Source organism: Hyperolius riggenbachi, chromosome 12, assembly GCF_040937935.1.
Source record: "Hyperolius riggenbachi isolate aHypRig1 chromosome 12, aHypRig1.pri, whole genome shotgun sequence".
NCBI lineage: Eukaryota > Metazoa > Chordata > Amphibia > Anura > Hyperoliidae > Hyperolius > Hyperolius riggenbachi.
In genome coordinates this window covers 89,749,465-89,764,345 of record NC_090657.1, presented here as the reverse complement: position 1 = coordinate 89,764,345, position 14,881 = coordinate 89,749,465, and the positions used below count along the sequence as shown (strand labels likewise).

General features: G+C 45.4%; 1 protein-coding gene across 2 annotated transcripts in view; it reads left to right on the top strand.

The window, feature by feature from the left end:
- ACLY (ATP citrate lyase) overlaps window positions 1–14,881 on the top strand; it is a 129,920-nt gene that overhangs the window by 72,045 nt on the left and 42,994 nt on the right. For both annotated transcript variants that reach the window (XM_068263107.1, XM_068263106.1), the window contains exons 7-12: window positions 1,778–1,908; window positions 5,487–5,605; window positions 7,642–7,778; window positions 8,768–8,829; window positions 8,922–9,039; window positions 11,080–11,234. In XM_068263107.1, coding sequence (XP_068119208.1) covers window positions 1,778–1,908; window positions 5,487–5,605; window positions 7,642–7,778; window positions 8,768–8,829; window positions 8,922–9,039; window positions 11,080–11,234 — 722 coding nt within the window. The remainder of the gene's footprint in view (window positions 1–1,777; window positions 1,909–5,486; window positions 5,606–7,641; window positions 7,779–8,767; window positions 8,830–8,921; window positions 9,040–11,079; window positions 11,235–14,881) is intronic.

Sequence of the window (14,881 nt, the reverse complement as noted above, 5' to 3'; positions counted from 1 at the left end):
GGCACTGGAGCAAGCAAACATTACACTGCCCCGCTGTGCTACTCTATGTGGAAGGGGGGGGGGGGGACCTTATATACTCGAGTATAAGTCTAGAAATGTAGGTCTAATTCACGTAATAAAAGTATAGGGGTCGACTTATACATGAGTCACTGGCAACACTGAGCACACTGTGCATTATGTAAAATGTGTGTCCTAGTAGTGACATTCCCATTTGCAGCCATTTATCCTGTGGTAAGTGATATTTTGAGGAAATGAAATGCCAAGAAAACCCAGATCTGAAAGTCCTGGCCACAACAAATAAAAAGGAGAGGGGCACTCCATATTCTTATCACTTCGGTTGTCCTTTAAAACACTAAACCACAGGTGTCAAACACAAGGCCCGTGGGCCGAATGTGGCCCTCCTTGCCATTTTATGTGGCCCTAGAGCGCTTCCCAGGTCTATCAGTGTAAACAGCAAAAGAAAGACCCGAGAAGCACACAAGTGAGTGTTTTTGATCGAGAGGATTGTCAATTTGAGCCGGGGTGCAGCAATGACTCACGGGAGACACTCCCAACAAGATTAGCATGGGGCCCCCTCCTGGAATCCAAACCCTGCCCAATCATTTCTCCAGTTTAACTGGTAAAACACCTACCCGTATATACTCGGATACAAGTCGACCTCGTGTATAAGTCGACTCCAATGCTCAACGACTTATACACGAGGTCGACTTGTATCCGAGTATATACGGGTAGGTGTTTTACCAGTTAAACTGGAGGGGTGATTGGACAGGGTTTGGATTCCAGGAGGGGGCCCCATGCTAATCTTGTTGGGAGTGTCTCCCGTGAGTCATTGCTGCACCCCGGCTCAAATTGACAATCCTCTCGATCAAAAACACTCACTTGTGTGCTCCTGTGGTCTTTCTTTTGCTGTTTACACTGATAGACCTTGGAAGCGCTCTAGGGCCACATAAAATGGCAAGGAGGGCCACATTCGACCCACGGGCCTTGTGTTTGACACCTGTGGTTTAGTGTGTTAAAGGACAACCGAAGTGATAAGAATATGGAGGCTGCCATATTTGTTTGCACTTATGCTATACCAGTTGCCTGGCAGCCCCGCTGATCTATTTGGCTGCAGTAGTGTCTGAATTATACCAGAAACAAACATGCAGCTACCGGTATTTTTGTCAGATCTGACGATAATGTCAGGGACATGCTGCATGCTTGTTCAGAGTCTATGGCTAAATGTATTATGCTAGGTACACGGGATACAATTTTCTGTCAAATTTACTGTCAGATTGATTATTTCCAAACGGTCTGATCGATCGGAAATCAAATTGGACCTGTTGAAAATAATCAATATTTATTTGATAATTTTGTTGCCACACCCAAAATATATTTTTTTTAATTTTTATTTTTTTTTATTTTTTTTTATTATTTTTTACAGTAGTATACGTAGGAGACCAAAAAAAACAAACTTCAATACACAGTTGAACAGTTGTTATCATTTATCCCTATCTGAATTGAATTAAGGCAGGAATGTGTAGCATTAGGTTTCCTGTAAAGATGTCAGCGGACGCACCCTTTGTGATGTTGTCATGTGACCCCATGCAGAGAAATTTGTGTGGACGCTCAAGTCAATGTTATTCATGCAGTAATTACCAACATAAAAAGTAGGACCTAGTGTGATTGAGCCGATGTTTATAGTATTCAGTATTTTGGGGTATAGTACAGCATTTTTTTATAGTATGGTAATATATTGTCTTTCATACCTTCAGTGTTTCTCTGCTCTCCTTTCTAGTTGTAACCAAAGATGGTGTGTACATTTTGGATATGGCAGCCAAAATAGATGCAACTGCTGACTACATTTGCAAAGCTAAATGGGGTGATGTGGACTTCCCACCTCCATTTGGAAGGGAAGCTTATCCAGAGGTAAGAAACAGGAAATCATGTACTAATATTAGTCAGTTTTGTAGCCAATGAACCTTGTTCAGAGGACAGTAACTCAGTTCAGCCAGTCAGATTTTGGGCTGTGTGTAGCTGGGCTACTGAGTTGGGCAGTACAGTGGATAGCATTGTTGCCTTGCAGCGCTAGGTTGCCAGGTTCAAATCACTATCTGCATCGATAAATAAGAATTGTTATTTTACTTACCTGGGGATTCTTCTGCACCAGTAGGCTTGTATGTCCTTCGCCGTCCTCCCCCTCGCTCAGCTGTTTGTCCTATTCCTGTAGCCAAGTCGTGCAGTACTTCGCATGTGTTGGCCCGGTGGGGCAATTGATCATACTCCTGTGGCAAGGGGCACTCTGCGGATACGCAGTACCTCAAGTCTTGTAACCATATTGATCATGCTCCGATGCAGGGCAGTTTCTTGCCCCGCTCAGCCGGTTCTGCTGAACGGGGCGCCGATGAGAGTGACAGATTGGGGGGCGCCAGGCAGAAGGATGTGACGTCACTGCTAGGAGATGGTGACGCGCGGACGCAGTGCAGTGAGGGGCAGGAGGAGCTGTGCATCAGCGTGATCACCGGCTTCCTAGATCCTTCTGGGCGCTCCTGCGTGTTGACGTCACGTGACAGGAGCGGCCGCGCAATCCATCGATCCTGTCATGGACGTTTCCTCCTCCTGCTGTGCAGCAGCAATGTGCGGCGGAGCCCAGCCCCAGAAGGTGGAGTCTTTTTGGCCAGTCGGACTCGGGCTCCTCGCTGCCACTGCTGCTAGTGTGTGCCTTGGCCCTTGCTGCCGCTGCCCGCTAGCACCTCCGTGGTCCCCCACCGATCCTGGCCCGGCGCCTTCTTCCAGTTCCACTTGGGATGATGGACATCATGGTAAGTGGGCAGTAAGGCAGGCAGTCTATGCCTCTCTTTCTGACGTGGCTGCTGGGGGATGGGGGCACTCTTTTTGCCCTGGGCTGGTGGTCAGAGCCCACCATGGTGATGGTCTGACAGTGTGACTCCCTGGCTGGGGGTAGGGGGGCGCTCTTTTTGCCCTGGGCTGGTGGTCAGAGCCCACCATGGTGATGGTCTGACAGTGTGACTCCCTGGCTGGTGGTAGGGGGGCGCTCTTTTTGCCCTGGGCTGGTGGTCAGAGTCTGACCACCAACCAGCCCAGGGCAAAAAGAGTACCCCCCCCCCCCCATCCCCAGCCAGGGAGTCACAGTCAGACCATGGTGGGCTCTGACCACCAGCCCAGAGTCTGACCACCAACCAGCCAGCCCAGGACAAAGAGTACCCCCCCCCCCCATCCCCAGCCAGGGAGTCAGTCAGACCATGGTGGGGTCTGACCACCAACCAGCCAGCCCAGGGCAAAAAGAGTACTCCCCCATCCCCAGCCAGGGAGTCACGTGCAGACCATGGTGGGCTCTGACCACCAGCCCAGGGCAAAAAGAGCACCCCCCTACCACCCACAGCCAGGGAGTCAAAGTCAGACCATGGTGGTCTGACAGTCAGACCACCATGGTCTGACTGTGACTCCCTGGCTAGGGGGCGGAGGGGTCGCTCTTTTTTCCCTGGGCAGGTAATCAGACCACCATACTGTGACTTCCTGGCTAGGGGGGGAGGGGGTCGCTCTTTTTTCCCTAGGCAGGTGGTCAGACCACCATACTGTGTCTCCCTGGCTAGGGGGCGGAGGGGTCGCTCTTTTTTCCCTGGGCAGGTGGTTAGACGCAGAGTAAAAAAAATGGTGAGTTGGTTTCAGGGATCCTTTTGACATGATTTCACTTGGCAGCTTTGATTTTGGGGAAAGGGGGGGGGGGGCGTATTTTTTGACTCTCAAACTTGGTGAAATTTAGCCTAGAAACTGCCCTGCTCCTATGTCTGAAAGTGTTCTGTGCTTGCGTAGCTGTGAGGCTTGGCAGAGTGTGTATGCGCAGAACACTTCCAGCCATGGCAGTGTGATCAAGGACACGTCGCTGGGCCAATGCAAGTGCAGTACTGCGCGACTCTGGAGACTTAGCTGCAGAAGCAGGACAAACATCTCAGCGAGGGGAGGGATGGCCAGGGACTTTCAAGCCTACTGGGGCTGGAAGAAGCACCAGATAAGGAAAAGAGCAATTTTTATTTTCACCTCTTGTATCCTTTAATGTAGATTGTTACAAACTTTTTGTCCCATGCAGCAGCAATACAATACTTACACTGAACAAAAGTTGTTTTTTTTTCTTTCCCCCCTTTTCTATGAGTAAAACATCCTGGAAAACCTGCTTTGTCACATAATGGATTACTGCTGCAGCTAAGTCACCAGCTCTCTGTGTATCTCCTTCCCGGTCTCTTTGACGTAATTCAATTTTCTTGTTTTAATAAATCACTCTAACAGGATTTTCTCTGGCTCAGACTCCAAGGTCTCCTGAAGGAGATTTAAGACTCTTGCATGGAATGAACTGTCCTATAAATTAGTGACAGCATGAGGAGCTCAGTGTGCAAGGCATCTGCAGGATGTTTAATATACTGTATTAAATGACAGCAAAATAGGAATTGTGAGTTTTGTCTCCTAGTTGTGATTAATTGCTGCCTAAACAGCGCTTCTATTTATATTCTCCCAAAAACATACTGCAGCATAGTTTTTAAAGCCTCTTGTCTAAGCCAGGCCTGGGCAAACTTGGCCCTTCAGAAATTAAGGAACTACAAGTCCCAAAATGCATTCCAGGAGTCTGACAGCCACAGTCATGACTCATAAAGGCAAATGCATTGTGGGACTTATAGTTCCTTAACTTCTGAAGGGCCAAGTTGGTCTAGGCACTATTGTATTGATAGCCCTCTGTAGGCACACAGTGGCAGAGCTTCTTTCTATATGTGCTAAAGCTCTCTGATTTTTAAAATGCCTAGCGGAAAGTTCTGCTTAGTGGATTCTAAATCTACATGGCCGTCATTCCTCCACTGTTACCCATGCTGCAGGGCTGTGGAGTCGATAGAACAATCATCCGACTCCTCGGTTTTTGAAACCACCAACTCCGACTCCAGGTAACCAAAATAGCTCCGACTCCAGCTCCTTAGTCTAATATTTACCAGAACTAAAGATTTGGTACAAACATCATCCAACTCCTGACTCCGACTACTCAGTTTATGAAACCACCCACTCCGACTCCAGGTACCCAAAATTGCTTGACTCCTCGACTCCACAACATACTTGACCTAGGGGCACATAAAGTATAAATCCGGCCTTGGCAGTGTGTGGAAAGAAAGAATCGATCATTTAGATTCCTCTCTAATCAGATTATACTCTGAGGGGGATCTATCTTTTGGCCACCTCAAGCAGTGTACTGCAAGCCTAAAGACAAATACAAACAACCAAACTTTTTTGCCCAATTTCACCACTCCCAAGTAGAATGAGCGCTTCCCTAAACAATCTTTTCATGGTTTTCATGGTATTCAAGAATCTGTTGGCCGTTGTGTTACATGGAAGTGGTAAGATTGACATAAGAACATGGTTGATATTATTGTTGTGTATTTTGGATTTTTGTAGGTTCTATAGCTGCTTGCTAGATGCTGCTTATTTAACCATGCTTTTTCCCATTGCAGGAGGCTTATATTGCAGACTTGGATGCCAAGAGTGGAGCAAGTTTAAAACTTACCATACTAAATCCAAATGGCAGGATATGGACCATGGTTGCAGGCGGAGGAGCATCTGTTGTTTACAGGTATATATACACACACCTGTTCATTCTCTGGGCTTGTGCTCGCAGTTTGTGATACTGTATAATCTCATTAGTACACGCCAAGGGACAAGGAAAAGTGGTTTACTACATCAGGAGCTTACTATATCGCAAATTGTCCTAGAAATGGGCCCAGCATCTAAGCAGAACAAATGGGCACCTGCAAATTTGGGCGCACCATCATAGACTGTAATGTGAATTATGGCTATAGCAGGGCTTAGAAGCTCAATTGGGTGCCGGCGACAGACCGAGCCTAAATTGCTTAAAAACAGCGTAATTTGTCTGGCAGCCGAATTACGTCTTTCCCCGGTGTCCATGGCGCATGTTTTTTACATTTATGCCTCAGCATGCCCTGGTACATTTTCTGCTGCAAAGGACCAACTTTGTCCTCACATTGGAGGTACAGTACAACATTTGGTGGACTACAAAGTTAAGTATACCTTAGGGCTGCATAGCCAGGCTGGACACCTTGTTGGTACAGTATTCAGGGCTCCTTAAAAATTGTAGCCGTCACTGAATAGAGGCAGCCACTCTCTTCTCGTGAGTGGCTTCGATACCTCTAGGTGGGATGTGCAGCACATGCCTGAATAGAGCAGCCGACCATGGGTTTCACCTTGACATGTGATACATGGGCCGCCCACTTTATTTTACTATATCCAGAGTCAGTGTCACGTAAAAAAACAAAACGGTATAACTGATCTAGTGGTGAACTGTTGGTGAAACCCCTCCCACAGTGTGATGTCATGACCATGGTTCTGACAGTTTGCTGTCTGTGAGCCTCAATGCATTGTGGGAAATAAGTTTTTTCCAACTGCCAAGCAAACAACATCTCCCTCTGTGCATAGAATTCTCAGTAAATGAACATTCCGTACAGATCACCGGGCAGAACTGAAGATGTCACCACTAGTGATTAATTTCAGAATGTAAATCAGAGAGAGGAAACCTTTTACAATGGGCAAACACTGACTAAGCTGTAAATGACTATTGTAAAAAATAAGCAATTTTTATTCGTTGTCATTTTTACTACAGTTCCTCTTTAACCTCCTTAGCGGTAATCACAAGTACAGCTCTGGGTGGAAAAAACATGCTAGGAGCAGTATCCACGAGTTGAACTCGTGGTAGCCGTCGGAGGTCTAGCAGAGCAATGCGCGCAGCGGGCATTTATCACTCACTTCCCGGGGGATCCTGACGTCGGCTGCCATTCTAATTCCTCTTCTCTGAGGCTCTGCTTCCCCCTGGTGAGATCGCAGTCTGTCGTCATGACGACAGCCGGCAACCTTCACTATAGGGTTACAGCGTCACCTGGAGGACTGAGGGAAAGCTGCAGCACTGGATCCCAGGGAGGTGAGTTAGTGCTGAGCTGCTGCAGATCTCCCTAGCTGCATGATTTTTTTCCAGGTTTTAGGGTTTGAAAGTGCGCCAAAAAATTGTAACGCTATTAGACCCTAAAATGCGTAAAGTATCATACTGCCAACGGGGTTAGTAACAATATTTTATTTAAGTGAATAAACTTAAAAAAAAGTTTTGTATTTTGGGTGGTCTCCAAGCTCAAATTAAATAATAAAATAGTACTCACCTGGGGCTTTCTGCAGCCCAGTGTAGGTCGGGACGCCCCACGGCGGCCTCCTGGCTCTTCTCCCAATGCCTGGTTTAATCGCGCATGCGCCGTACTGTCACGCCGGCCGACGTGATGACGCGAGGCGGCCGGCGTGTGACGTCAGCAAATGACCTATACGGAGGAAGGAGCCTGACACTCGGCCCAGTGTCGCGGAGCCGCCAGTCAGCCATATATGGACAGGCATTGGGAGAAGAGCCAGGAGGCCGCCGTGGGACCTCCCGACCTACACTGGGCTGCAGAAAGCCCCAGGTGAGTACTATTTTATTATTTAATTTGAGCTCGGAGTCCCTTTAACTTTACCAACAATATAAAGTAAACTTGAATACAATGTTTGTATAGATTTTCATGTTCTCAACAAGTACAAGACCCAGCTTTTCTTTTTCTACTCCTTTGTTTATGTTAGCGACACAATTTGTGACCTGGGTGGAGTGGATGAGCTGGCCAATTATGGGGAGTACTCTGGAGCACCCAGTGAGCAGCAGACCTATGACTACGCCAAGACCATCCTTTCCCTCATGACACGAAGGAAGCACCATGATGGTAAAAAGCTCAAACGCAACATGAACTCTGAGTTTCTTTTCACATATAATCTATTCATATTAGTATTTCAGTTGTGTCTGTAATTTGCCCTTCCTCAGTTATTCTCACTTTCTGCTTTGCCAACGTATCACTTGTCAGCTCTCTGTATTCCTCCTCCTGCCTGATAGCTCAGACATGCTTACAGGTGGAAATGAGCTATTTGGAATAATAAAAACGAATGCGAGATGCAGGCAACTTAAATTTGCAGAAAGCAAGATGGCAGCCCCGTAATAGAAACAGAGGTGCGAAACATACGCTGCCATATTCATTTCCTTTTAAACAGTACCACTTGCCTGGTAGTCCTGGTTTTTCTGATCAGTAGTGTCTGACACATGCACCCGAAACAAGCATGTGACTTCAGTCGATGGCATCTGATCTGCATGCTTTTTTAGGGCCTATAGCGAACAGTATTAGAAGCAGTGGCTCAGCATGGCAGCCAGGCAATGTGCAATTTTTAAAAGGAAATGCATGCGTCAGCCCCCATATGGCTCTCACCTTGGGTTCCCTTTAACACAAAGACAAGACATTTTGCAGTTGTGAACAGCAACGTTAGATGGCAACGTGCATTAGTGTAAGAAAAAGTTACTCGTTATGTACGATATGGTAACATTGATTATACTTAGTGAGTGGTGCGGTGCTTTGGAGCATCTTTTTTGTTTCTATTTTGTTATAGTATTCTTCATGGTCCATTCTGCACACTCCCCTAACTGTTACCCTACTTTCATTGGGGGTGGTTGATGACGCTTGCCCATTTTTATTTTTTCAGGGTTGCAGAGTGGTCAGTCAATCGCTTTTTTTAGACTGGGGAGAACCAATGATTTGTATAATCTGGCCACAATCAACCCATGTATGGCTGCATTAAGAGAGTATCCGTTGTCCTGTTATAGAGCACAATAAATTTAATGTGGTAAATTGTATATTTTACCTGATTGTTGATTTTGTTTTGTTAGGTAAAATTCTGATCATTGGGGGCAGCATTGCCAATTTCACCAATGTTGCTGCAACTTTCAAGGTAAGCAGTTAGATGGTAAAGCTAATGTACAAATAAGAGTCATGAAGGAGCATTGATTTACGTTGAAAGGGATGTCTTTTTTTGGACCCCAGGGTATTGTACGGGCTATTAAGGATTTTCGGGGACCACTGAAGGAACATGAGGTCACCATATTTGTGAGAAGAGGAGGACCAAACTATCAAGAAGGGCTTCGAGTCATGGGTGAAGTCGGTAAGTGAAGAATATTTTTTTTCCTACTGTTTTGAATGTTGATCTCTTTCTATAAAATAATCTAAATCTATTCATTCCAACCTTGAAGTTGTGACACACCAAACTGAAATTGCTTGACTTTCTGGCACAATATAGGGACTGCTGTCATATTTTAGGGATAAAAGCCATATTTCAGCACTAAGCAGTACATTTTGTGTATTGGTGCTAATGTTGCTGCACTGGCCTGTCCTGGCATTGACTGATGGCACTTGCTTTGCATCCCTGGCTGGTGATGGCTGTGGGCCTGGTATTGCTGACTAGTACTGTCCTGCAACTGCTCAGCGGGTGCTAGTTACTTGTTGTCTTTTGGCAATGCTGGCTGTTGGTACTAACCTGGTTTTCTGGTTACTGACACCGGCCTTGTTTTTCCTGGTTATAAGTTCTGGAGTAGTTTAGCCAACCAGAGTCTCTGGCCTGGTCTTGTCAGCTAGTGCTTCCACTAAACTAGAATTGCTTGCAACATGCAGGTGGGTGGCTTGGCTGTTGATGTATATTCATTAGTCATGAGTAATGGGAATTGTATATTCATTAGTGATGATGTGAAATGTGACTAGACAGTTTCAGTTGCTCTGCGCTGAGCAATAAGTCAGCACTAATGACATTTTAAAGTTTCATGATTGATTCCTGTGAGGATAATTGGTCAATAGTTTTCAAACCAGGCTAGCCCTGCGCTCAAGGCTGGATTTATACTCTTTCCCTCTATGCCAAGTTTGTTGTCTACCCTTTCTTGTGCAGCCCCCTTATCCATGTGCATCATACATGTATGCAGCCCCTCTCTTTCATAAACCGCTCTCTTGGGCATCAGTTTCCCTTTTTCATGTTGTTGCTTTCCATTTTCAGCCTCCTTTTTCATATGTAGCAGCCAGTTTCATGTCCATGTGCCCCCTTAGGCGGCAGCTGCCCAAGGCCAGGGCACTTGTTGCTTTTACAGAAATCCAGCCCTGTCTGTGCGGAGTTCCATTTTTGCTCACAGCAATTCTGCATCCTGCATGGCAAGAACTACACCTACAGTTTAATTTTGAGGTCGTCCCTGGTGATGAGCAGTACATTTTCCTAATGCCCTAATTAGCTCCACCCGATTGGAAGGAATTGGATATTAGCAAATCACAGCTTCCCATTTGCCAGAAGCTCAGTAATCTGCTAGCCCCAGCTTTGCTCTCTCAAGGTGTAATGAATTAGATTGATATGAGAACTTTCTGCTCACCTTAGTGTCCTGGCAGGTGCTGAAACTGGCCTGTTTATGCCTTCTGTAGTGATTATTGTATCGTGGTGCTTAATAGATCAGCATCTCCTAGAAAATGGGCACAAAACAGCAGGATGGCAAGGACTCATTACCTAGCAACACATGATTTTAAATGGCTGTAGGGAAAACCAATTACCAAATTTTAAAGGCACAGGATGTGCAGTTGCATCTGTAGTCCTAGAAATGGCAAGGACTGAAACTGACTAAAACAAACACAGAACATTTATATCGCGCTTTTCTCCTGGCAGACTCAAAGCGCCAGAGCTGCAGCCACTAGGATGTGCTCTATAGGCAGTAGCAGTGTTAGGGAGTCTTGCCCAAGGTCTCCTACTGAATAGCTGCTGGCTTACTGAACAGGCAGAGCCGAGATTTGAACCCAGGTCTCCTGTGTCAGAGGCAGAGCCCTTAATAAAATGCAAAATCAGCTCACAAAGCAAAAAACTGTACTTTTGGGAACGTAAAATTTCTAAATGAATAATACTTATGCAGAAATGCAAATATGATAACTGTATGGCATATAAAAAGTTGGAAAACCTGTTTTTATTGAATATTATGTCAGAGTTTTATACCACTTAAATTGAATTGAGAGTTGTGGGTGATGCATTCTGGTTGGTTGCTCGGATTACAACTTTGCCAACATTTGCTTGGATTACAACATATTGCATATTTGTTTGCATTTTATGGAATGATATATGCTGACAATACATCTTGTTTTAATATAATACGTAATTTTCCTTGTGTCCTGTTTTGTCTTACAGGAAAAACAACTGGAATCCCCATTCATGTATTTGGCACAGAAACCCATATGACGGCCATTGTGGGTATGGCACTGGGCCATCGTCCAATACCAAACCAACCCCCTACTGCGGCACATACTGCCAATTTTCTACTGAATGCTAGCGGCAGCTCTTCAGTAAGTTCAAGATGTGCTTGTTACATACCCGGGAAGGAGAAACGCAGGAGGATGAGGGGAGTCTTCCTCTATTCTTCATGCACTATCTGAACCAGGTTTATGGGTGATAGACAATGCCTTTTGCGTGCAATGTGCACAACATTCTTAGTGGATTCAGAATAGCTCTGCGGGGAGTGCATACATATAGTACTACTTTGTAACTTCATTTATAGTCCCCAACCCCAAATTTAACAACAAATTAAAGTAATTGATTTCATGAGCAAAGGGATTGCATACAAAAAATGTGTGTGTGTGTGTGTGTGTGTGTGTATATTATATAAATCCTGTGTAGATATCAGATATAAAGCCACAATAATACAGTGGAGGAAATAATTATTTGACCCCTCACTGATTTTGTAAGTTTGTCCAATGACAAAGAAATGGAAAGTCTCAGAACAGTATCATTTCAATGGTAGGTTTATTTTAACAGTGGCAGATAGCACATCAAAAGGAAAATCGAAAAGATAACCTTAAATAAAAGATAGCAACTGATTTGCATTTCATTGAGTGGAATAAGTTTTTGAACCCTCTAACAATAAAAGACTTAATACTTAGTGGAAAAACCCTTGTTTGCAAGCACAGAGGTCAAACGTTTCTTGTAATTGATGACCAAGTTTGCACACATTTTAGGAGGAATGTTGGTCCACTCCTCTTTGCAGATCATCTCTAAATGGTCCACTCCTCTTTGCAGATCATCTCTAAATCCTTAAGGTTTCGAGGCTGTCTCTGTGCAACTCTGAGCTTGAGCTCCCTCCATAGGTTTTCTATTGGATTAAGGTCCGGAGACTGACTAGGCCACTCCATGACCTTAATGTGCTTCTTCTTGAGCCACTCCTTTGTTGCCTTTGCTGTATGTTTTGGGCCATTGTCGTGCTGGAACACCCATCCATGACCCATTTTCAGTTTCCTGGCAGAGCGAAGGAGGTTGTCGTACAGGATTTCACGATACATGGCTCCGTCCATTTTCCCGTTAATGCGATTAAGTTGTCCTGTGCCCTTAGCAGAAAAACACCCCCAAAGCAAAATGTTTCCACCCCCATGCTTGACGGTGGGGACAGTGTTTTGGGGGTCATAGGCAGCATTTTTCTTCCTCCAAACACAGCGAGTTGAGTTAATGCCAAAGAGCTCTATTTTGGTCTCCTCAGACCACAGCACCTTCTCCCAGTCACTCACAGAATCATTCAGGTGTTCATTGGCAAACTTCAGACGGGCCTGCACATGTGCCTTCTTGAGCAGGGGGACCTTGCGAGCCCTGCAGGATTTTAATCCATTGCGGTGTAATGTGTTTCCAATGGTTTTCTTGGTGACTGTGGTCCCTGCTAATTTGAGGTCATTCACTAACTCCTCCCATGTAGTTCTAGGATGCTTTTTCACCTTTCTCAGAACCATTGACACCCCAGGAGGTGAGATCTTGCGTGGAGCCCCAGAGCGAGGTCGATTGATGGTCATTTTGTGCTCCTTCCATTTTCGAACAATCGCACCAACAGTTGTCACCTTCTCTCCCAGCTTCTTGCTAATGGTTTTGTAGCCCATTCCAGCCTTGTGCAGGTCTACAATTTTGTCTCTGACATCCTTGGACAGCTCTTTGGTCTTTCCCAGGTTGGAGAGTTTGGAGTCTGCTTGATTGATTGATTCTGTGGACAGGTGTCATTTATACAGGTGACTAGTTAAGACAGGTGTCCTTAATGAGGGTGACTAATTGAGTAGAAGTGTCTAACCACTCTGTGGGAGCCAGAACTCTTAATGGTTGGTAGGGGTTCAAAAACTTATTTCACTCAATGAAATGCAAATCAGTTGCTATCTTTTATTTAAGGTTATTTTTTCGATTTTCCTTTTGATGTGCTATCTGCCACTGTTAAAATAAACCTACCATTGAAATGATACTGTTCTGAGACTTTTCATTTCTTTGTCATTGGACAAACTTAAGAAATCAGTGAGGGGTCAAATAATCATTTCCTCCACTGTATATGTATACCTGACTTTACAAAATACGGTGACTGCTTTTGGCCCGGTTCACACTGGCAGTAAAAAACGGTCCATATGCAGAACGGAACGGATCCTAATGGATGCGGATGGGTCCAATGTGAACCTATGGATCCGTTTGAATGGATCCATTCCGCACAATCTGCTGAACTGACCGCAAGTTTCCCGCTGCAGCAATTTTTCCAGACTGCTGAGCCCAGCGGAATGGAATCGGAAGCTGAAGCGCTGCATTGGGGGCATTGAGAGAGCGGAATGTTTCTTCACACTAGTGAAGAAATGGACCGTTCTAAACGGAAAAATTTGGGGGTGATGTGGGCAATCGGAACAAAAGCAGCTGAACGGCAACAGAGTGAAAACTGATCAGATCGACCTGGTAATCAAATCCATTTTCACGGATGCGTTTGCCACTATTTTGCCAGTGTGAACCAGGTTTAATTGCAGCAGCTTAAATAACGTGGTATTTGTTAATTTTTTTTTATTTTTTATTGGTTTGTTTATTTTTTGTCAACTAAGCACTCCTATCACTATATAACATTTATTAATGATGATATCTGAGAGAACATTTTATTGTATTTTCTCTTTTAATTATAGTTTAAATGCATTAGGAGTCGGAGGATTGACTACAATTCCACAGCCCTGTACTACAGTATCTATAATCCTAATACAATAATATACCATAAACACTCTTAAAGGGATACTGTAGGGGGGTCAGGGGAAAATGAGTTGAACTTACCCGGGGCTTCTAACGGTCCCCCGCAGACATCCTGTGTTGGCGCAGCCACTCACCGATGCTCCGGCCCCGCCTCCGGTTCACTTCTGGAATTTCAGACTTTAAAGTCTGAAAACCACTGCGCCTGCGTTGCTGTGTCCTCGATCCTGCTGATGTCACCAAGAGCGCACAGCGCAGGCCCAGTATAGTCTGTGTCTGCGCAGTACACTCCTGGTGACATCAGCGGGAGTGAGGACATGGCAACGCAGGCGCAGTGGTTTTCTGACTTTAAAGTCAGAAATTCCAGAAGTGAACTGGAGGCGGGGCCGGAGCATCGGTGAGTGGCTGTGCCAACACAGGATGTCTGCGGGGGACCATTAGAAGCCCCGGGTAAGTTCAACTCATTTTCCCCCGACCCCCCCCCTACAGTATCCCTTTAATGCTACACTAAACATATTGTGCAGTTGCTATACTTCATTCCATACCTTTCTGCTCTGAACGTATCACCCTCCACAGTGCTGATACTTACCTACTTGCCAGAACATAGGTTATTTACCATAGCCCTGTGACTTATCAATATCACCAAATGGTATAGAGCCAGGGCCGGTTCTCTCATGAAGCAAGGTGAAACGCTTGCATCAGGTGCAGAGATTACCAGTGCGGCATGTTTGTACTGTGTTTACACTTACAGCATGCAGAGTAGGAGGAGAGGTGAGCGACAGAGGTGAAAAGGTCATCATTGGGGAAAAGCAGCTGGTTGTGCTGTGTTAGAAGTCTGACAGTGAGTGAGGAGGGGGGAGGCAGGAGAGCAGCAGTGTTTCATTTTACTTGCGCAGCAGATGGGAGGAGGTGGCACTACTGTCCTGACTGTGACAAACTTCTCACCCTCAGCCAGTCGGCTGTCCTCCATTGCTCC